The following is a 22,165-nucleotide window of genomic DNA, read 5'->3' as shown; positions in this document are numbered from 1 at the left end:
TGCTCAGTAGTATTTACTTGATTTTTGCATTATTGTGATTCAGTTAAATACTGAATCATGCTGATCAGGAAACTACAGATTCATAGTATGTAATACATGTTATTTTAAAAAGTGCCAGTTAATGGTTGGGAGAGAAATGAGGCTGAAGGTGGGAGGGAACAGGCTTTGTGTAATGAATAGAAAGTTTCTCTCTGTATTTTTTTTTTTTTTTTGGCCACGCCACTTGGCTTGCAGGACCTTAGTTCCCGTTCAGGGATGGAACCCAGGCCCCCTGAGTGAAAGCGTGGAGTCCTAACCACTGGACCGCCAGGGAATTCCTTCTCTCTGTGTTTTAAACAGGAGAGTGACAGGATTGGGTCTGCGTTATGAAGATGGGCTATAAAAACAGTTTGGGGAAGGGGAGGGCTAGAGCAGAGATGTGTATAGACGTTACTACGGTTGTCCAGGAAATATAGTAGCTAGATACAGAGCAGTGATGTCTAAAGAAGTGGTTGAATTTTACAGATACTTGGGGGGTAAAATCTCAGGTTTGTGATGGATTGAGGATAATTAGGTTTGGCTTCAGGGAAGCAGTAATAATATTGGCCTGACTGGAATATCATCATTATTCCTCAATTCTTTCATAGTCTAAACTTTTTAATCAAGTTCACTGGCAGCTTACAAACAGTTCTTGTCGTAACCCAAAATTTTTGAAGTGGTTTTCCTAGCTCCCTCTTTGAAACAAATATTCAGGCATTTTGAACAATTTTTAATGACTTATTCCAGGGATCAGCAAGCTTTCAGTAAAGGGACAGATAATAAATATTTTAGGCTTTGCAGGCCATTTGATCTCTGTCACTTTTGTAGTGTGAAGCCAGCCATAGAAAATATATAAATGCACGCACATGGCTGTGTTCCAATAAAACTTTATTAGTGGACACTGAAATTCGAATTTCACATAATTTTCATGTGTCACAAAATATTCTTCTGATTTTTTCCTCAGGCATTTAAAAATATAAAACTGTTTTTGATTCAAGGGCTGTGTGAAAGCAGACTGCATTTACCTCATAGGCCCATAGTTTGCCAGTTACCCCAGGTGCGGTTTCTTCACAAGAAACTTTTAAGATAAATAGCCAGTAGGCTGTAAGATGTTAATTCCTTTCATTCCTGAGGATACATAAATCCTTAAGTCTGTAATGCTATTATTTGATCCTTTCATTGTGGGTTGGGGGGACCCAAGAGACAGGGAATACACATAGCAACAAGGAAACTCCCAGCAAACTCAGTATAGCTGGGGAAATATTTAATGCAGAGTGAATTCCCTGAAGAAGTGTATCTTTAAGGAGGTAATTAACGCCATACCAATGAGAAGTAGTTTCCAGAGGTCAGCACTTATGGGAAAGAAAGTCAGTAACTTTGTCAGACTAATTGCAGATGTGTTAAGAAAGTGGAGTTGGGTTATATTGTAGTAGTAAGGAACCTGATTTGTACTTGGGAGCTGGCATTTCTTGTAGCCTTTGCTCTTCTTGGAATACCATAGACTAGTGATTTCACATCTTCTGCTAAACTTGAAAACGCTTATAGAATCAGCCTTTAATTGTAAATCAAATTCGACATGGTAAATCATGAGAATTAATTTATGTATGCATGGTATTAGGAAATACTGGCAACATTGAGTCAGATTTTTTGAGTACAAACATAATGGGCAGAGTTTTACCTATGAAAAAGCAATACTGATTACAGTTAGGTGCCCAACTGCTATAATTAACATTTGATTTTAATTCTGATACTAAACTTTCTCTTTTTTATTTTTTTTTTGGTTGTGGCTTATGGGATCTCAGTTGCCCAACCACGGATTGAACCTGGGCCATGGCAGTGAAAGCCCGGAATCTTAACCACTGGGCAACCAGGGAACTCCCAATACTAAATTGTTAATGTATGTTAACAATTACCTCTTCATAATTACCTCCTTGTCCTGGTGGCCATAAAAAAATTAAATTATTGACAATAACAGAAAATACTTTTAGCCAAACACATGTAAGATTTTAAAGCCCCAATTGCCAAAAGAGTATTTTTAAAAATCCTGTCAAATTTGTTAGCTACATTTTGCATTCAGTTGGGTATCTAGAAACAGTTATTTGGTAAAGAAAGTGATAAATAGATTTATGTTAAATTTTCACATACTTGTGAATTACTTTATTAATATTTATGTCGATAAGAAATCTCTACACGTCAAAGCCATGTTACTTTTAACAGAAAACAATATAATATTTAAAATATTTTAAAATATCTGCTACTGTTTAAATTACAATTTTTGTTTTATTATTTTTGTCTCACATTTCAAATTAGTACATTAGTACATGGGGAAAAGTAGGTTTACTCATTCAAGTGTAAGACATAACTGTGATGGCACAAATATAATTTAACTCTAATTCTAGAAGCTTAAAAAATGTAAATATTTTGAATACTTTGTCACTGTATATAATGTGTGCCCCAGTATTTTTTCTTTCAACATTTTTTTTGCATTTCCAATTAAAATTTTATTTTTTAATTTTTGGACAGTATAGAGTACAGTGAGAAGAGAGGATATATTTTTATTCTTTACTTTATCTTCCTATTTTCTCACCTGTGTTCTAACAGCTCTGCTTTAGCCAGTGAACCAGGTTCTTATACTTTCTCTTGCTCTTTAAGCCTTCCCAGTTGGATCTTAACCTTTCTTCTTTTGCTTCTTTGTTTTAAGTAGCTATTCTTGGGGAATTCTTTAAGTTTCTAATTCCATGTGAGTGAATGGAATCATTAAAGATTTTAAAATTTAGTTGATCAGGATGAGTGATAAAAGATTATCTCCCTTAGAAATAAAGTGCATACTAAAAATTTTAGGATTTTATTAAAAAGTGAGTCCTCTAAGGGGGCTTCCCTGGTGGCGCAGTGGTTGAGAGTCCACCTGCCGATGCAGGGGACACGGGTTCTTGCCCCGGTCCGGGAAGATCCCACATGCCGTGGAGCGGCTGGGCCCGTGAGCCATGGCCGGCTGAGCCTGCGCGTCCAGAGCCTGTGCTCCCCAACGGGATAGGCCACAACAGTGAGAGGCCCGCGTACTGCAAAAAAATAAATAAATAAAATAAAATTTAAAAGTAAGTCCTCTAAGAATGTAATGTGCATATCATTCCCTGATCTTTTTTGAAAACCATGTTTTTATGGTCGATGAGGGAGGATTTATACTATGATTACTTATCAGAAGAATATGTACCTCATTGTGTCCACTTCTCCCTCATGTTTCGTGGCTGAGTGGAACATTAAACTACTTAAATGTATGTTTTACCTGAAACAGCAACAGAAAGGCGCCAGATATTGTTCACCAAATAACTATTGTATAGTTATTCAGTGAACTGTTGTTCATTCCATCTTCTCCTACTTTCTAGAAAATTAAGTGTCACATATTTTGTTGTCTTTAATTTAGGTTTAATTCTGATAGTTGACAGCATGGTAAAACGTCCATGTTGTGTGTGGGTGTTCCTCTGTGTGTGACACAGAGGGAGAGAGGGTGGGAGGGAGGGAGAGAGAGAAGTAGAGGGAGGAGGGAGGAATGGGGGGGGTGGGAGAGAAAGAGAGAAACATAAGTGAGCCATGCTTTAAAAATGTCATCTAGCTAGCTCTTCAGAGCTGCCATTGTTAACTTGAACACTAAGGAGAGAATTGTGGAGAGAGAAAAAATTCCACACTTCATCGTCAGATTTGGGCAAGAGGAAGGATACATTAGAGGGAGTACTTTGCTGTTCATTCATTCAATAAATATTTATTGAGTGTCTACTGTACTTTGGCATGGTGCTGAGAGGTACATATCTTGATATGAAACATGAAGAAGATGTATTTTAAAATCATTCCTTATTTTTTTAGTTCAGCAGAATATTTTGTATATTTTATATCTGTATTTGAAAGTTCTAAAGACATTTGACTTTCATTAAGACTGTAATATAATTAACTGCTTGTAGTTCTTGAAAAAATTTTGTCTAATGAAGTCTGGTTACTATGCTAGTAGTAATTTTGATCTCATTTACATTTTGAAAAGACCTAAAGAGCCTCAGTAAATTCAACTGAACCTTTAGTAGATCAGTTTTGGAATAGCTAACACATGGTAAGACAACATGTAAATATGATAGGAACAATATGTGTGTCTTGCAGAACCTAAAGTGAAACAGGTGATGAATACTGTTTCTAGAGCTTTGGTCATATGATTTCTGCAACTCAAGGGAACTGGAAACATGTCTGTTTAGAAGCAAACTATTTTGGGACATTGAGCTTATTGAGAATTTTAGTTGTACAGATTTTTCATAGTATTTTGCTTCAAGCCAGCGAGTATAAAAAGTTATAACTGTGGTGGTTAGAGTTCATTGTAATAATTATTCTTAAATCTATAGTTATTTAAATTGTTTCCCTTCATTTGATTCCTTTGTTAATCTAGAGCCATGACAAAACTAACATGTGGCTTATACGTCACATATGATGCCATAGGCTAGTGGGCATTATGCAGTGGTACTGTGTCTTGGATGAGGAGCTGTGGCTCAAAGGTGCATTTCTCCATCTAGTATGTGAATTCCCAGAGCAAATGCCATTACTCTGTCCCCTGCCTCCCCTCTTCCCCTAACTGACAGAAAAATTCCAGAGCAGAGATTATTGTCCTATTTGTAAAAATGAATAAACTCTGACTACTGTTGAAGCTCGGTTCCAAAAGTGCCTTGCATACTGCTGGGATCTGAATATTTGGGCCCCCACCTCTGAAATTAATATGTTGGAAGCCTAATGATGATGTTATTAGGAGATGGGGCCTTTGGGGGATGATTTGGTCATGGGAATGGAGGCTTCATGGAAAGGATTGGTGCCCTCGTAAAAGAGGCTCCAGAGAGCTCCCTAGCCCCTTCCACCATGAGAAGATGCAATGAGAAGCCTGCAATCAGGAAGAGGGTCCTCGCTCGACCATGTTGGCACCCTGGTCTCCAGAACTGTGAGAAATAAATTTCTGTTATTTATAAGCTACCTAGTCTCTGATATTTTGTTATAGTAGCCTGATTGCACTAAGACATGTATCTAGTAAAGTTTCTAAAACTGAGAATTCAGAGACTAAACTACCCTTGGCACTGGGGCATCCTCCTATTCTGATAGTGGACTTGTTTCCATCAATGAAGGATAAAAACTAATTACCTCCCTTTGGCCTTTGTCTGTGTTTTGGTCATTCAGTGCCCTGTCTCGCTACCCTCCTCCCCCAGTGAGGATATGTGGCCATTTTGAGGTTCACTGATCAAAGATGTTGACTATATTGAATTTTACAAGACTCATTGGTACTAGTTAAACCACTGATCCCTAGGTCCTTATACTGTTATTGGCATACTACTCATACTATAAATTAAGGGCTCCTTGTTTATATCGCCACATGGAATTTATTTAATTTTCCACAGGAGCAGACCTGCCTGCATACTACTGTAGTTTGTTTACTTTTCTACCATTCTGAATATCGTTTGGTTCTTCTGTTCCCCTTTCCAGGTGTTTAAAAAGAGCAGACAATTGTATCCTATTTGGCATTCTTATGTAAGATAGATTAATTTCTTAATTCAGTCATACAGGTTTAAAAGAGAAAGATTTAATTGTTAGTTTTCCCAGAGAAAACATCCATGTTGCTGAAGATCTTTATTTTCTAATAAAACTGTGATTTTCCATAACAGAATTATCTTTCTATGTATATTGTAATATAGGGCTCACACAAATTATAGTGACAGAGAAGCGTCATCTGTCAGTTGTGGCCCTCCATTAAGATCTTATATAGTTACTCTAATCTATCACATTTGTAGGTTATATGTATTTAAAATAGTCTAGATAATAGAAAAGACAAAATATAGGATGAGAAATAAAGGTAATGGGATATTTTGGGGAGTGGGGTGGGGGAAAGAGAAAAAAGTTGACAGAGTTGATTGATAAGCTAGAAGACAATAAAAATAATAAAATACTGAAAAATAAATAATTTTATTTTTCCCACTGCGCCACCAGGGAAGCCCCTCCCCCGCTTTTTAAACTACAAAGAAACCTTCAGGACATATTTAAAGTACCTTTGTAGAATAAATATGAGCACATTTCAGTGTGCTCATATTTAACATGAAAAAATAAAACTTCTTTGGATAGCCTTTCATTCAATCCAGTATTTGAATGTCTGCCAGTGTCATAATAGGCATACTAATGGCTTTGGGACTACAAAAAATAGATCATAATTTTCACTTAAAATTGCTCCATTTCCTTTTTCCATTCTCATTGGAAATAGTCCTTTTTAAAAAGATAGTATATGGGACTTCCCTGGTGGCACAGTGGTTGAGAGTCCGCCTGCCGATGCAGGGGACACGGGTTCGTTCCCCGGTCCGGGAAGATCCCACATGCCGCGGAGCGGCTGGGCCCGTGAGCCATGGCCGCTGAGCCTGCGCGTCCGGAGCCTGTGCTCCGAAACGGGAGAGGCCACAACAGTGAGAGGCCCACGTACCTCAAAAAAAAAAAAAAAAAGATAGTATATGAAAAAATAATAAAGTAACAGAATTATCACAAGTGGGTACATGGTAGAAAATAATGACTTTCCCTGATGGACTTAAAATCTGATCCTGACATAAACTAAGCTCTTCAGTAACATTCATTATGCAAATTGATATACACTGATGTTATTTTGTAGGTTCTCAAGGATTGTTTTCGATGATTTATAGAATTAGATATTTAAACATTTACTCTGAGATATATGCCTATTGAGCAAGGTAAAAAATGTATTCTACTATCTTGTGGAAACATTTGCTATCTTGCCATTTTAGTTTTGTTAGAGATACTTTTGTCTTTTATTAAGTAGCTGTCATTTTTAAACAATATAGATTTTACCTAAGTGTTTCCCTTTGACTTTTTGAGCATCTTCTCTCTTGTAGCAGAAGTTTTACCAATTAGAAAACCGTGATAGAGAGAAAAGAGTCTACAGCTTATCTTGGGTTTTTTTAGGTAAACTGGCTTACATTTTCTGAGGAAGTTTTTCAAATCAGATAATCCTATATTTGCCAAGCTCTGAACATGTCCTACTGGCAAATGAGATCTCGGTTTACACTACAGACCTTTTGCTGTATGTCATATACTGTATGAAACTTTGCTTATGGAAGTTGCTTTATTTACGTTTTTTATTGGCATGTTTAGAATTTTACCTTTAAACTAAATTTCTAAAAAAAAAGAGGTGCAGTTTATTCCTGCAGACAATGCTTAGGACTGTTAAATTGCAGCTAGAGTTACCAGTAATTAGAATTTCCTAATCTGCCTTTAATTGCACCACTGTTGCCTGTGTACAACTTAGGTCAACTATGCAATTCATTCATACATGCATTTAGATATTTATCAAGTCTTGACTATAGGTCTACCTGGATGCTGGGGCAGGGTGGTTGTATAGAATACTTAGGAGAATATACAGTTTCTGCCTCACAGGTATTATCAAACTTGGGAGATAAAATCTACACAGAAGAAATGTAGTAGCTGCTGATATATATCAAATGAGTGTTATCAGTAAATGGAATATAGTAGGACAGAGAAGGACATGGTTTTGAATTCTTTTAAAAGGTTTTATTGAGGTAGTAAGACAATCTGGGCTTGAAGGGATGGGAGTAGATTTTTTTTTTATTTATTTATTTAGTATTATTATTATTTTTTGGTACACGGGCCTCTCACTGTTGTGACCTCTCCCATTGTGGAGCACAGGCTCCGGACGTGCAGGCTCAGCGGCCATGGCTCACGGGCCTAGCCGCTCCGCGGCATGTGGGATCTTCCCGGACCGGGGCACGAACCCGCGTCCCCTGCATTGGCAGGCGGACTCTCAACCACTGCGCCACCAGGGAAGCCCGGGAGTAGATTTTTAATACATAAGAGAAAAGGATATGGACTTAAGAGCAAAGACATAGAGGTATGAATGGGTCTATTCTTTTGGAAGAAGAGGATTAAATTGCCTACACCAAGTTTGTATTAGGGTAATAGTGATTATGCAAAAAGTCTAGTGTAGGGGGAAATACGGTACGCATGTGTGTGTGTGTGCAGTAATGTAAAAGATCACAAGTCAGGATGCTGTGGTAGAAAGCTTGATAGCTTAGGAATCAGAAGAGCTGAGTTCTGTCACTTGATTTCTTTGCACTTAGACTGCTCTTCTCTTTAAATGAGCAGTTTAGACCAAGACAGTCTGTAGACTCCTTTAGCTTAATATTCTTCATTTCCGATATTGAAGATAGGAAATGGCAACTACTGTTTTGTATTACTTGGAGAGATTGGTGTAGCAAATTGAGGTCACCTGCTGTAAAAATCTCCAGAATACAGTCCTCTGTCATTGATTCATTCCATTGTCTGTCACTTTCAGTGCACATATACCTAAGAGTTATAAGCCTATAGTTTTCTTTAGAAATTATATTAGTCAGTTAAATCACCTAATTGAGATTAGAAGGAATAGAGCTTTGTTTAAGGGAAAGTGTAGATGAATAGATTTGATTTTGGGTAACGTGGAGTGCCAGCTTTGGGTAGAGAACATCGATAACCACTGGGGGTAGTAGAAGGGTGAGCACACCTGGGGAGGGGCAGAATATTTGGATTTTTAATAAAGGTTGAAGTAGAAGAGTACTAAAATCAGGCATCTATTTTATCTCCACAGCAGCCAGCACAGTTTATCTTCCTGTTCTTTCCCCCTGAATTCTGGTAGTGGTTGAGAGGATAGCTTTTCCAGTATGACCCTTTCTGGCTGGTTTCTTTATTTTGTATTTTTATAGCTATCAACTAAGCAAGTGCATTTAGATGACTTGTTTGCAGTTGTAGAGTGATGATTTGATATTTAAATCTCATAATAGGACCTGATTCTTTCATCTTTGGTCTTACCCAACAAATTCTGACTGTGGTAGCAGATTTTTCCTGCTGATTGGTGTACAGTCTCCCTTGGTGACTACAGGGGAATTGGTTCCAGGACCCCCATGGGTACCAAAATCCACCCATGCTCAAGTCCCTTATATAAAAAATGATGTAGTATTCGCATATAACCTATACACAGTTTAAATCATTTCTAGATGACTTGTAATACCTAATACAATACAAATGCTGTGTAAATAGTTGCCAGGGTATGGCAGATTCAAGTTTTATTTTCTGGAATATTTTTTCCTCCTCAGTATTTTTTGTTTGTTTGTTTGTTTGTGTGTTTTTTTTTTTTGTTTCTTGCGGTACGCAGGCCTCTCACTGTTGTGGCCTCTGCCGTTGCGGAGCACAGGCTCCGGACGCGCAGGCTCAGCGGCCATGGCTCACGGGCCCAGCCGCTCCGCAGCATGTGGGATCTTCCCGGACCGGGGAACGAACCCATGTCCCCTGCATCGGCAGGCGGACTCTCAACCACTGCGCCACCAGGGAAGCCCCCTCCTCAGTATTTTGATCCCAGTTTGTTGGATCTGCAGCTATGGAACCTGGTCATACAGAGGCCTACTATATTTACCAGACTTGGGTGTAGGAGCAATCCTTTATTGCTTGTGGAAGGAGGAAATGTACAAATACTAAGTAAATGTAGGGTTGGGCCACAGGAAATATAAAGAATCTTTTTGCCTTAGTCATCAAAGTGGAAAACGTTAGGTATTCACAGTTACTGGTGCTACTGGTGTTTATTTTACTATATTAAGTAACTTTAATATCGCAGGTACATCTCACTGAATTGTTACAGGAAGTTTTCCTTCAAAGAATCTGGATTTTACCATTAAAGAATGTCATTTTAGAACAGTACTGTTTTAAGAACTTAACGAAGAGTAAGTGAATTGTCTAAAAATTGAAAAGGGACAATTTCAATAAATAATAACCACTGTTTATTGAATACCTACTATGTTTTAGGCACTTTATATACATTATTGTAATCTTTAATCCTCATCAGATTGCCAGTGTATGTAAGTGATATTATCAATGTTTTATAGGGAGAAAATCAGACGTGGAGGGCTTAAGTACTTGCCTTCCCTGGGGTCACATAGTTAGTGTGTAGTAGAAACTACATATCCATGTCTGTACCCAGGTCTTTTGGACTTCAAAGACTGTATTTTCACTAGACTATTAAAGCTAGTAAGGAAGATAGACATACAAGTAAGTAATTAGAGTGCCATGTGCTATATTGCAGTATTGGAAGTATCATCAAAGTACAGAAGAGCTACAAAGGGAGGGGATGATTAAATCAGCATTGAGGTGGAACATTCTATAGCCTTTACAGAAAGACTCTTGGAGAAAGGGGACTCCTGTGTGGGGTTTTGATGACAACCTAGAAGTTCTCTAGGGTAGAAGAGAGAGAATAATAACATTAGTGTTTCAATACCTCTGTACTTAGCTTTAAAAGAACAGGGTGATCTAGCTCATTTCTACTGTTCATTCTCTTCTTGCATCTCAGTCTTTCTTGTTCCTTTTATACACAACAAGATCATGCCATTCTCATCTCAATTTTTGTTAGTTATATCATTTTTACATTGTTGACATTCCTAATATTTATATACTGTAGCAATAATTCCTACCATTCTTTATAACTATTCAATTAAATAAGTAATAATGTGTCTAGTGTAGTACCAGTGTATGTGTGTATGTACATATAAGTGTGTGTATGTATGTGTGTGTGTGTGTGTGTGTATATATATATATAAAACACCACAGCTTGTCCATTCCTGAATTCTTTATTTTGTTTAATCTCTCGATTGGGTCTTTTTTTTTCTTTCACTTTTATGTGGAATCTTTTTTTTTTGAATTTTATTTTATTTTTTATACAGCAGGTTCTTATTAGTTATCAGTTTTATACACATCAGTGTATACATGTCAATCCCAGTCTCCCAGTTCATCCCACCACCACCACCCCAACCCCCCACCGCTTTCCCCCCTTGGTGTCCATACGTTTGTTCTCTGCATCTGTGTCTCTATTTCTGCCCTGCAAACTCGTTCATCTGTACCATTTTTCTAGGTTCCACATATATGTGTTAATATACGATATTTGTTTTTCTCTTTCTGATCTTGACTGGGTCTTGAGTCTTTGAACTTTTGAGGATATAGATTACTTGAGTCCTAATTTTTTTCCCCTTTTTAAGAGTTCTGAAGACACCCCCATCCCCTCACACACATAAAATGTGTCCCAAATAAAATCTGTGTATTATTCTGTGGATAATTCTGAGACCAGTATTATTTCTGCCATCCTCACTGTCAATTGTAGACATCTTACATTTTCTGTCTAGATATTCACTAGGATTCTTTCTTTTACTATCTTTGGTAATTTTGTTCTGTGCTTTGGATTCAAGTCTCTTCTTTGAGAGAACCAATTAGCCTTTTGTTTTCCATACATTTCATCTTTTTTCAAATCACTGTCGTCTCTGTTTTGTTTTTCATAAGTCTGCAGTCCATGTCAGTGATGTTATCCTTAGTTATTTCTACTTCCTTCTGATTTCTTCTGTAGTTTTTATTTCTGTTACTGGTATACTGTTATATTTAATTTATTTCCTGAACTATGACAGCTGTTTCTTGAGTTAATTTTCTGAGTTGTCTAATTTATCTGCCTTTTTAATGTTTTTGTTTTCCTTAAGTGGTAGATTCAATGGTTAGGTCCCATAGTGAAGTCTTTCTTATTATTCATCAAAGAATGGAGCCAATTCTAGTCGGGCCTGTTGTAAGTGAAGACATTGTGTGTGGGGGAGGGGGAGAGGGGGCAGAGGAAGTGATCTGGGGCAGCCTACAGCTTCAGTTGAGATATGTTCCTACAGAAACATTTTCACTTGGCTAATATGTTCTATGCTTTTCTTCCTTTAAAATAGTTTTAAAAAGTAAACTAATGTAATATATGTATATATTTTGAAAACATAAAATAGTCTTATAATAAAAATCATCGTTCTCTTGTGTCAACCTTCCCCAACTCCGAGTTTTTAATTTCTGGGGACGCCTATTTTCAACACTTGAAGGTGTTGGTTATAACATTTACTTTGGTTGGTTATAAATATTACTATTTATATTTACTGAATATTACTATTTATAAATAATGTGCCTATATTCCTGTTTTTAATTTACTTTAGATGCTAAGTATTAACTGCCTATTATGGAAGATGAGGATTTACATACCTCACCTGGCTTTATTTTTATCTTTCCACCTTTTGAATGTCTTTTTAAATGACAGTTTGCTTAAATTGATGCTCATTGTTTATGGCTGTGGATTATATTTCCTTTTATGTGTTTGTCTCATAGTTGATAATTGCCTCATCTATTTGCTTACTTAATTTTCTAAGTTCCTATCAGTTTTTCCCATCCTTGCCCAAAGAATTATAAAACTAAGTACAGTACTGTTTTCCACATGATTAAACACATCAAGAAACCTTATCAGTTCACTCCCTACTCCTCGCCCATCCCCTCCTCCCCTGCATTTCCCTCTCCTCCCTTCCCCCCCATTCCCCTTCTCTGTCCTCCTCTCCTCTGCCTTCTCCCGCTTCTTGAGCAGTCTACTCTCCTTATAATCTGGACTAATAATCTTCCAGACCTGCTATACAACTATCCAAGGACTTTCCTTCACCTTTCTCCTATGAGAGATCTTGTTTCCTTGATCTTGCTGTCTTTGTCTTGTTTTCCTCTGCTCTGTTTGCTCCCTTGTTTTAGTGGATCACATGTTCTCAGAAGTTTCTCAAGAGTGCACATGGGAAGGAGAGCTTTTGATGCTTTTTTAATCAGGAAAATATGTTTTTATCAATGAAGTGTGAATATGTAATAGTTTGTATATATAGTCTAAGTGAAAGTTTTTTTAGAATTTTGAAGTTATTGCTTCACATCTTCTTTCAGTTGTTGCTGTTGAGAACACTTAATGCCATTCTGATTTTGAAAAACAATTGGACTAGACTCTCCAAAAATATTACTATCATGAAAGACAGAATATAAAAGTCTGGGAAACTGTTTTAGATACTTTACAGTGATCTTTTTTCTTTTTGAAAACTTTTAGATTTTGTTCTTTATTCTCTAATGCTCTGTTATTTCCTGGTAATGTACTTTGGTATGGCTCTTTATTTTCATTTATTGTATGGGTACATTCTTTCAGTCTGTATGCTCATGAGCTTCAGTTTGGGAAATTACGTCTTTGATAGTTTCTTCCTCTTTTTTCAATTCTGTTTCTAGCTGATTAGATGTTAGACCACCTGGATTGATCTTCTGATTTTATTATTTACTCTCCTGTTTGACTTTTGGTTTTACTTCCTGGGAGATTAAAAAAGATGAGTAATGGATTAGGCTAAGAATTAGGCTCTGGATCCAGAAGGCCTGTTTGAATTCTGCATTGCCAGTTTCTAACTGTGTGATCTTATAAAAGTTAATTACCCTTTCTCTTTTTTATCTGTAAAATAGGGTTAATATTGAATAGCAGTGCCTAACTCAAAGGATGTGAGGATACATAAGTTAATTCATCCAAAGTGCTTAGATAATTTCCTGGTACATAGTAAATGTTAATTGTTATTATCGTTTGGCATCATTATTACCTCAAAGTTAATACTTTAACCATCTATTCGAATTCTTAATTTCTACCAAAAGTTTAATTTTCCAGAGCTTTTGTTTGCTTCTCTGTTCCTAGTTTTATAGCCTCCTGTTCTTATTTCATGGATGTAGTATCATCTTGAATTATTGGGACAATTGAGGAAATTTGGAAAAACCCTCCAACATATAAGGTGGACACCAAAACAAATATATAGAAACAAAATTAAATAAATAAATAGGTAGAAACAAAAATAAATAGAAATCTTTTACTTATAAGATTTTTGGGGTGTCAGCAGTGTTGAAGTTTTTTTGTTTTCTGCATTGACTCTTTTATCATAGTTTCCCTTTTCTATTAATTTGTTTTGGTGTACATCTTATACGTTGGAGACTTTTTCTAAATTTCCTCATACTTAGGTTCAAATTATATTTGGCAGTAATATACTTAAGTATCATGTTCTCAGTGTGTCATATCAGGGAGCACAGATAGTCAGCTTGCCCTTTTGTTGGTGATACTAAGTTTAGACATTTGTTTAAGGTAATGTCAGCCAGTTTCTCCATTTTAAAAGTACCTTTTAATCTTTGTTAATTAAGTGATTTGGGGTTGATATTTCAGAATGTGTAATTATCCATTTGTACTTTCACATTCTTATTAAATTTAAAATATTTAATTTATTATGTCATCCATTTTTATGTTTAGATTGTCCAAATTTGACAGGGAGAAGCCCTTTGAAACTGGCTTCTGTGCCTTTTTGTGTGTCCATATCAGTTTTTGAGCACTTCCTTAATCTGGCACAACAAGATATTCAAGGCTCAACTTTTACTCCCTGCCCCAGACTTAGAACCAGCCATTTTTTCAAGGATCCCTGGTTCCTTTTTGTGGGGGGAATGATATTTAGAACCCAAGATCTGGGGGTAGATCCTTTTTGCTACTGAAGTATCATTGCTTCTAGGCTCTTTTAGTGGACTGAGCTAAATAAGTTTGTTTGTGTGTGTGTGTGTGTGTGTGTATGTGTATTTTTCTTTGTATCTATTTGATATATAGTTAAGTTCATTTGTTTCCATTTATATTTACTTTTACTAGGGACTTTCCTCATCCTTTTTTATTTTTAATTTTTGACTACATATATTATTAACATTGTTCAAAAGTCAAAAACTTCATTACTTGGCGCAGCCAAATAAATATTTTTTAAAAACTTTATTAAATATTTATAAATATTTTTTTAAAACTTTATTAAAAAGTAAAGTTTTTTTTAAACTTTATTAAAAACTTTATTAAAAGGTGGACTCAGGAGTACCTTCTTTAAGTTTTTCTTTCACTACATTCTCATTTACCATCTGTAGGTAACATGTATGTAAACCTTTTTTTATATAGTTTTTTTAAAAATTTAATTTTATTTATTTATTGTTTTTGGCTGTGTTGGGTCTTCATTGCTGCGCACAGGCTTTTCTCTGATTGTGGCGAGCGAGGGCTGCTCTTCATTGCGGTGCGAGGGCTGCTTGTGGTGGCTTCTCTTGTTGCAGAGCATGGGTTCTAGGCGCATGGGCTCAGTAGTTGTGGCTCGCGGGCTCTAAAGCGCAGGCTCAGTAGTTGTGGCACACGGGCTTAGGTGCTCCGTGGCATGTGGGATCTTCCCGAACCAGGGCTTGAACCCGTGTCCCCTGCATTGGCAGGCAGATTCCCAGCACTGCGCCACCAGGGAAGCCCCTGTAAACCTTAATTAGAAATTTATCCTTCCTTGTTTTTCTCTTTGCAGGTATACACGTACACATGTATTCTTAGTTAATCTTCTTTCTTGCACAGTAGCTAGCATAACATATGCCTGCTTTTTCACATTGTTTTTTCCAGTTAATATAGCCTGGGTATCTCTTCATATCAGTTTATAGAGACCGTTCTCATTTCTTTTTTATAGTTGTGTAGTAACTCCGTTGCATAATGCATAATTGTTTATTCATCGAATCTCTTATGTGTTTCCAATATTATGCTATTTCAAAGAGTGCCACAGTAAATTACTGTGTGTGTGTGTGTTTTAATTAAAACATAAATGTATTATGTCTTGAGGTTCTGTGAGTAAGGTAGGACCAGTAGATGGGCTTCCCACTTGGGATCTCTCAGGCAGTTGCAGTTGGAAGTTGGGATTGGAGTCATCTGAAAGTCAGAGTAACTCAACATTCAAGGTAGCTCACTCAGTATGCCTGGAACTTAATGATATTGGTTGTTAGCTCAGAGTTCAGCTTGGGCTGTCAGCTGGAATGCCTACCCATGACCTCTCTGTGTGCCTGGGATTCACAGAGCGTGTCAGCTGGGTTTGAGAGGGAATGTCCCCAAAGTGAGCATCCCAAAAGGCCCAAATGGGAGCTACAAGCCATCTTAAGATTTATCTCAGAAATCCCAGAATATCAGTCATGCATTCCATTGATCAAGTTATTAAGGCTGGCCCAGATTCAAGGGGAGGAGAATTAGACTCCTTAATGTGAGGAACAGGACGCGTGAAATTGACAGCAGCTATCTCTGGATAGCTTTTTGTGGGGGGAATGATATACCCAAGATCTGGGGGTGGATCCTTTTTGCTACTGAAATGTCATTGCTTCTAGGCTCTTTTAGTGGACTGAGCTAAATAAGTGTGTGTGTGTGTGTGTGTGTGTGTGTGTATGTGTGTGTATGTATATTTCTATATAGGTAGGTTGCTAGTGCGCTTTCTAGCAACCATAACTCACATCCCTTCCATATGTAAAGCGTACTCACTTTGTTCCTAAGACCCAGACAGTCTCATTCCATTAAGGGATCAATTTGAAGTCCAGGATCTTGTTGTCTAAGTCAAGTCCAAATATGGTTGAAGCTTCTTAGGTGCAGTTCCTCCAGTACAGCACCTTGTAAACAGTTTCTCTTGACCTGAAGACCTTTACAGAGATCTTTATTTCTCCATACAGCTTTGAGTTATTATCTAGTATCCTTTCATTTCACCTTGTAGGACTCCATTGAACATATCTTGTAGGGCAGGGCTAGTGGTAACAAACTCCCTCAGGTTTTATCTGGGAATTTCAAAATTTCTCCCTCACTTTTGAAGAAGTTTTGCTGGATATAAGATTCTTAGTTGACAGTCTTTTCCTTTGAGCACTTTAAATATATCTGCCAACTGCCTTCTGGAGTCCAAAGTGTATCATGAGAAATCTGCTTGTAATCTTATTGAGGATCCCTTGTATGTAATGACTCACTTCTCTCTTGCTGTTTTCAATATTATCTGTTTGTCTTTTGAAAGTTTGATTATAATGTATCCTGATGTGGCCTCATCTTACATGGAGGTTGTTGAGCTTCTCAGATGTTCATATTCATATCTTTCATCAAATTTGGGAAGTTTTCAGCTATTATTCAAATATTTTCTCTACTCTCTTCTCTGTTCTCCTTCACAGACTCCCAAATGCATATTTTCGTTTGCTTGTTGGTGTCCCACAGGTCTCTCTTAGACTCTGTTCACTTTTTTCAAACTTTTTTCTTTCTGTTCCTCAGACATGATAACTTCTATTGTCCTATCTTAACGTTCACTGATTCTGTCTTCGCCTTGTTCAAATCTGCCTTTGAATCCCTCTAGTGAGTTTTTCATTTCAGTTATTATACTTTTCAGCTGTAGAATTTCTTCTTCGTTTCTATTTAAGTTTTCTGTCTATTGATATTTTGTTCATACATCATTTTCTTGAGTTTCTCCACACCTTTCTTTAGTTCTTTGAGCATCTCTAAGACAGGCATTTTAAAGTCATTTTCTAGTATATCTGCCATCAGTTCTTTTTCATGGGCAGTTTCTGCTGATTTCTTTTTTTTTCTTTGAATGGGCCATACTTTCTTGTTCATTTGTATACCTTATTTTTTGTTTTTTTCTGAAAACTGGACATTTAAATCTAATAATGTGGTAACTCTGGAAATCAGATTCTGCCCCTTCCCTGGGGTCTGCTGTTTTTTATTATTGTTTTTTGGGGGTGTTGTAGGCTGTCTCTGTGCTAAGGATCGTCAGCCTGAGGTATAAACTTCTCAGGTCTTTTTGGACTCTTTCCTGAATCTGCATAGTCACTTTCTAATTTTCCTCATATAACCAATTGTTTTGAAATGTGCTAGTCTTTAATGTCTGGCTCTCCAAAGGGGAAAAAGAGAAAAACGAAGAGGGGCAGAGAGGCACAATCCCTTTAAATCCCCTTGAAGTCTCTTCAGCTAGAGGGGAAGGGGCTTACAACAATAGAGGGAGGTCCAATAACAGTGACTGCCTTTTTCTTTGTACCTCCTTGATCAGAAGCAGCAATCAGCAATCAGAGCGCAGATTCCCAGTATTTGGAGCACAGGGTCCTTTTTGCCTACCCTCACTCCTGTAATCTGTGTGCAAGGTGCTCCAGGGACAGGTGCACCACTGCCTGCCATGTGGCTGGGATGGGGGGAAGGATAACTGTCTCTGTGCTAAGAGGTGAAATGAACCGCAATGTATTGTCCAAGTCTTCTTTCCTTTGGAAGTTGCAAGCCTTCAACAGATTCCAGACTTCCAAAATAGTTCCTTCAAACAAATTCCGCCCATTCAATTTTTGTCTAGGTGGGGAGGTAGATTCCCTTAGTGCTTCCTACTTTGCCATCTTCCCATAATCCTCTATCTGTGCATGTGTTTTCTGGTATTGGTGGGGGCATACCTTCAGGGAGAGATCCTAGAAGTGGGATTGCAGGATCAGAAGGTAAATACACATGTAATCTAGTTAGATGTTGTGAAATTACCCTCTGTAGAGGTTGTACAATTTTGCACTCCTACTAGCAACGTAGAAAGTACCTGTTTCTCCAAAGCCTCACCAACCATGTGTTGTCAAACTTTTGAGTTCTTGCCAATCTGGGAAGAGTAATGATATCTTAATGTAGAGATAAAGTAAAGCCCAAGGAGAGAAAACAGTATGTACAAAGAACCACCTGGATTTTTAGTTAAAACAGTGAAATAAACACATGTGTTTCTTTCCTCCCTCCTTAACACACTAAAATGAGAGTAAAGAAATAAACAGAAGAACTTGAGAGTAAAGTGCTTCTTTCATTATGACACTGCAGTTTTTCATGTGTTTAAGGGTTAGTTACATATCTTTCTTTTTGGTGAGATGTCTGTTTAAAACTTTTGCCCATTTTTCTAACAGGTGTTTGGTTTTCCTCATTTTTTTAAGAGTTCTTTGTATATTAAGGATATTGTCCTTTTGTGATGAGAGTTGTAAATATTTTCATTAGTCTTTTGAATTTGTTTCTGCTGTGTTTTCATGTGCAAATTTCTTTCTTTTATTGCATTATGTTTATGAGAGAAGCCCTGAAAAGCTGTTTGGAAGCTCTATATGTAAGACTAAGACTTGTGAACAGACAAGGATCTCTTGCTGTTTCATTCTGTGGAACTTTTGATTTAAGAGAAGACTCTACCAGTGTCTTGGTAGAGATAGAGAAAAGGAGATGGTTGGGAAGGGCCCTTTTCCATACATAGATATTTATTTATTCCCTTTTTTTCCCTTCACCTTGCTGTGCCTGGTGTCCTCAAGCCAATCTATTTTGGGTCTTTTTTTTTTTTTTCCTGTAGTAGACCTTCATTCTCCTGCTCTATTTGGGAAACTGTAGTTGCTTGGCTGTATGTCATGGGTTGGAGACTTGGGGATCCTTTTTATTAAGTCTTTCAGTCAGTCTAGATTTTAACCACACACCTCACCATTGTTTTGGGAAGTTATTGGAGGTATAGATTCCTGAGTCCTTCGAGAATTATGTAGTGAGAATTGGCTTACTTCTGCAGACACTTAGGATGTCTGTTTTCTCAGTCCTGTTAATTCCTTCATCTGTTCTCATCTGCTGCTGTCTCCTTTCAAGTTCTTTATCTTGTTATATTTATTCTCACTTTTAGTAGATTTTAGGTGTAAGGAGAAAGAAACACATCAATTCATTGTATTTAATTAGAAATGCAGTGGTTCTTTATACATAGTTTCTCTCCTTAGGCTCTACTTTGTGGGCAGTTGGATGGCTCTCAATGGTTCATGGTATTTCACTTTTGTTTGATAATTTAGAGTTTATGTGCCAGTACTCAGATGATTTTGATCAGCAGTTGGAAAATTGGGTACCTTTTTTTTTTTTTTTAAGTCCTGTGTAACTTCAAGGGAAGAAAGTTTTTACAATTTTAAGCAAAAGATTATTATTGGTCCTGGAAATAGGAATGCTGCTTGAGAGTCTCTTTGTCTTCTCCCCATTTGATCTATATTTTGCAGTATTGCTATAGTCTGTGTTTGGGGATTATAGCTATTTTGTAGTTTAATTTTAGATTAATCCCCTTTGCTTTTTCTTCTTTCTCATTTTGGTAGTTTTGAAGAAGTGGGAAGTAAACATACCTTTATTCCTTTCTTTTAAAATGTATTTAATACAGTGTGAAAAACCGTGCTCAAAAACATGTATTTCATTTAAGAAGTTGAATAACTGGATTAAGTACCCATGCCAAAACCTTTTCTTATTCAGTAAAGCTTTGCACGAGGTATGACTCTAATCTGACATGTTGGGTTGCAGTGAGTTTCATGTCACGACAAAGGGAGGAGAATGTCTGTAAGAACACACATGTACTAGAAAGAGAGCTACCAGAATCTGAGGCAGCTTTAGGGACTGGTTTTTTTTTTCACCACCCTTCTTATTAGTTGTTGTCTTTCACAGCACTTTGCTCCTCTCTGCACATCTGCTCTAAGATCTCCATGTGAACCATTTTCCTGTGCTTACTGATAGTTTCTGTTCTCTTATAAATTCAGACTACAGAATAGATACCCCACCCAAGTCTCTCTGACCTTTCTGCTTCAGCTGTCTACAGCTGACCAGTGTACTCTCTTGCTGTTTCTTAAGTCATTAAAAACAAATTGGCCCAGACCATCTTTTTGTGCCACCCTGGTTTGTTGTTCCTAACCAAACCATAAATGGACTTTCTTGGATCAGTTCACTTCTCAAGCAGGTTGGGGATGTTGGAGAAGGGAGCAGTAGGTCAGCAGGGAAGCAGCAGGGAACCATGGATGGACAGTTACTCTTGGTAAGTGAGGGAGCAGGATAGAGCTGAATGCATAACATTTCCTCCTTCAGTCTACCAGTTTATTTTTAATAGAGTACTTCAGGCAAATACTTAGTACAGATTGAATATTGTAGGAAACTAGCTAATATTTGTATCAAAATTGACGAGAAATCTGCTGTTTGGTGCTATTTTCTGTTTGCATTGTGACTTCAGAAGCATGGTATGGCCGTAAGACCACTATACTAGGAGTCAGGATAGATTCTAGACCTGATTTTGCTGTTCTGTGAAAGGCTTCACTTTCTTCATTAGATAAATATTTTAAAGGTCAGTGGAGTAGAATAGTTTCTAAGGTACTACCTAGCTATAAAACCTTGCGACTCAAATTATACTATAAGCTGGGAAAGGTACTTTCCGTAAGGATGGTCAGAATAAACAGCTATTATAATGAAATCGTAAGTTCAGATTAATGTAAAAAATTAGAAACAAGAATGATTGGACCCATACATTAGAAAAGGGTGCAAGAGTTTTGTAGTGAACTAAATTCTCCTCATTTAAGCTTGTTTTATTTGAAATCAGATGCTGTTTATAAACTGATTTAAGTCAGATATTATAGTCACAAACTGTTTTCCCAACTTAAGTTGCACATAGGTAGTGTATTAGTGTAAGTGTAATATTGAAGTTTGAAATTCTTCTTCCTGCTTTTTTAAAAAGCATAGTTGGATATTCAAAATAGTGAAGTAACATGGATTTCTTTTACTTTTTAGGATTTAAGTGTCCTGTATGCTCAAAATTTGTACCCTCAGATGAAATGGATTTGCATCTTGTGATGTGTTTAACAAAGCCAAGAATAACCTATAATGGTAAGTCCAGTGCTTTAAAATAATACTTTAAATTAGAATTATCTTAGATTTTATGAATTTCGTGTTTCAGGTAAAAGTTAAAAGGCCAGGAAGGGCTATCTATGAGCCTTGAGCTAACTGGTATCCTAATTAGGTCTGGTGCTTTGGCTGTGCCATTCTTACCTGACCACAATCTCCAGATACTCAAAACCGTAGGAGAGATTTTCAATGTAGTCCTGGTACATTTTGAAATAGACTTGAAAAAAAAAAAGGAATAGTTCATTCGTGACTTTAGATGAATAGAATGAAATAAAGGAAAAATGAGAGCTTTTTTCAGAATTTCATAGATAAAAAGACAAACTTCAAAATCCGTGAAGAAATTTTAGATTTTTCAAATGTAAAATTTGGTTTGAAATAGAATGAGTAAGAAGAGTACCAGTAAACAGTGAAGCCAATTGAAAGATCGACTTCTTGATCAGCAAATGTTTTTTCAGTACCTGTCAGGTATGAGGTATATAGTGTTAGGAACTTGGAATATAGCAATGAATAAAACACGTGGATGCTACAGCCTAGGATCAACCAAAGGTTAATCAGTGTAGTAACACTTAGTCAATAATCTGAGATTTCTCCTCAGATTACAGAAATCTTGTCGGGGTAAAATTTAACACTGAAGTGAACACGTTATTTTGAGTAGCTTTTTTGCAAAATGTTTTAGGAATCTCTGTCTTGATAAGGTAGTGCTTCAGCCACACTATAATAGTAATAATTGAGCACTTTTTCCCATTTTCCAGTGTATAAGTA

At 36.9% G+C, this 22,165-nt stretch overlaps 1 protein-coding gene across 2 annotated transcripts in view; it reads left to right on the top strand.

Annotated features, from left to right (window-relative positions):
- Window positions 1-22,165, top strand: part of ZNRF2 (zinc and ring finger 2) — a 104,910-nt gene that overhangs the window by 31,881 nt on the left and 50,864 nt on the right. For both annotated transcript variants that reach the window (XR_011377725.1, XM_030857452.3), the window contains exon 2: window positions 21,290-21,385. Coding sequence is in view for 1 of the 2 variants with exons in the window: in XM_030857452.3 (XP_030713312.1) it covers window positions 21,290-21,385 (96 nt within the window). In the remaining variant the exon portion in view is untranslated. The remainder of the gene's footprint in view (window positions 1-21,289; window positions 21,386-22,165) is intronic.

Source organism: Globicephala melas, chromosome 9 (assembly GCF_963455315.2).
Source record: "Globicephala melas chromosome 9, mGloMel1.2, whole genome shotgun sequence".
Classification (NCBI taxonomy): domain Eukaryota; kingdom Metazoa; phylum Chordata; class Mammalia; order Artiodactyla; family Delphinidae; genus Globicephala; species Globicephala melas.
Note: the sequence above shows the minus strand (reverse complement) of the source record. Positions and strands in the feature narration are given on the sequence as shown.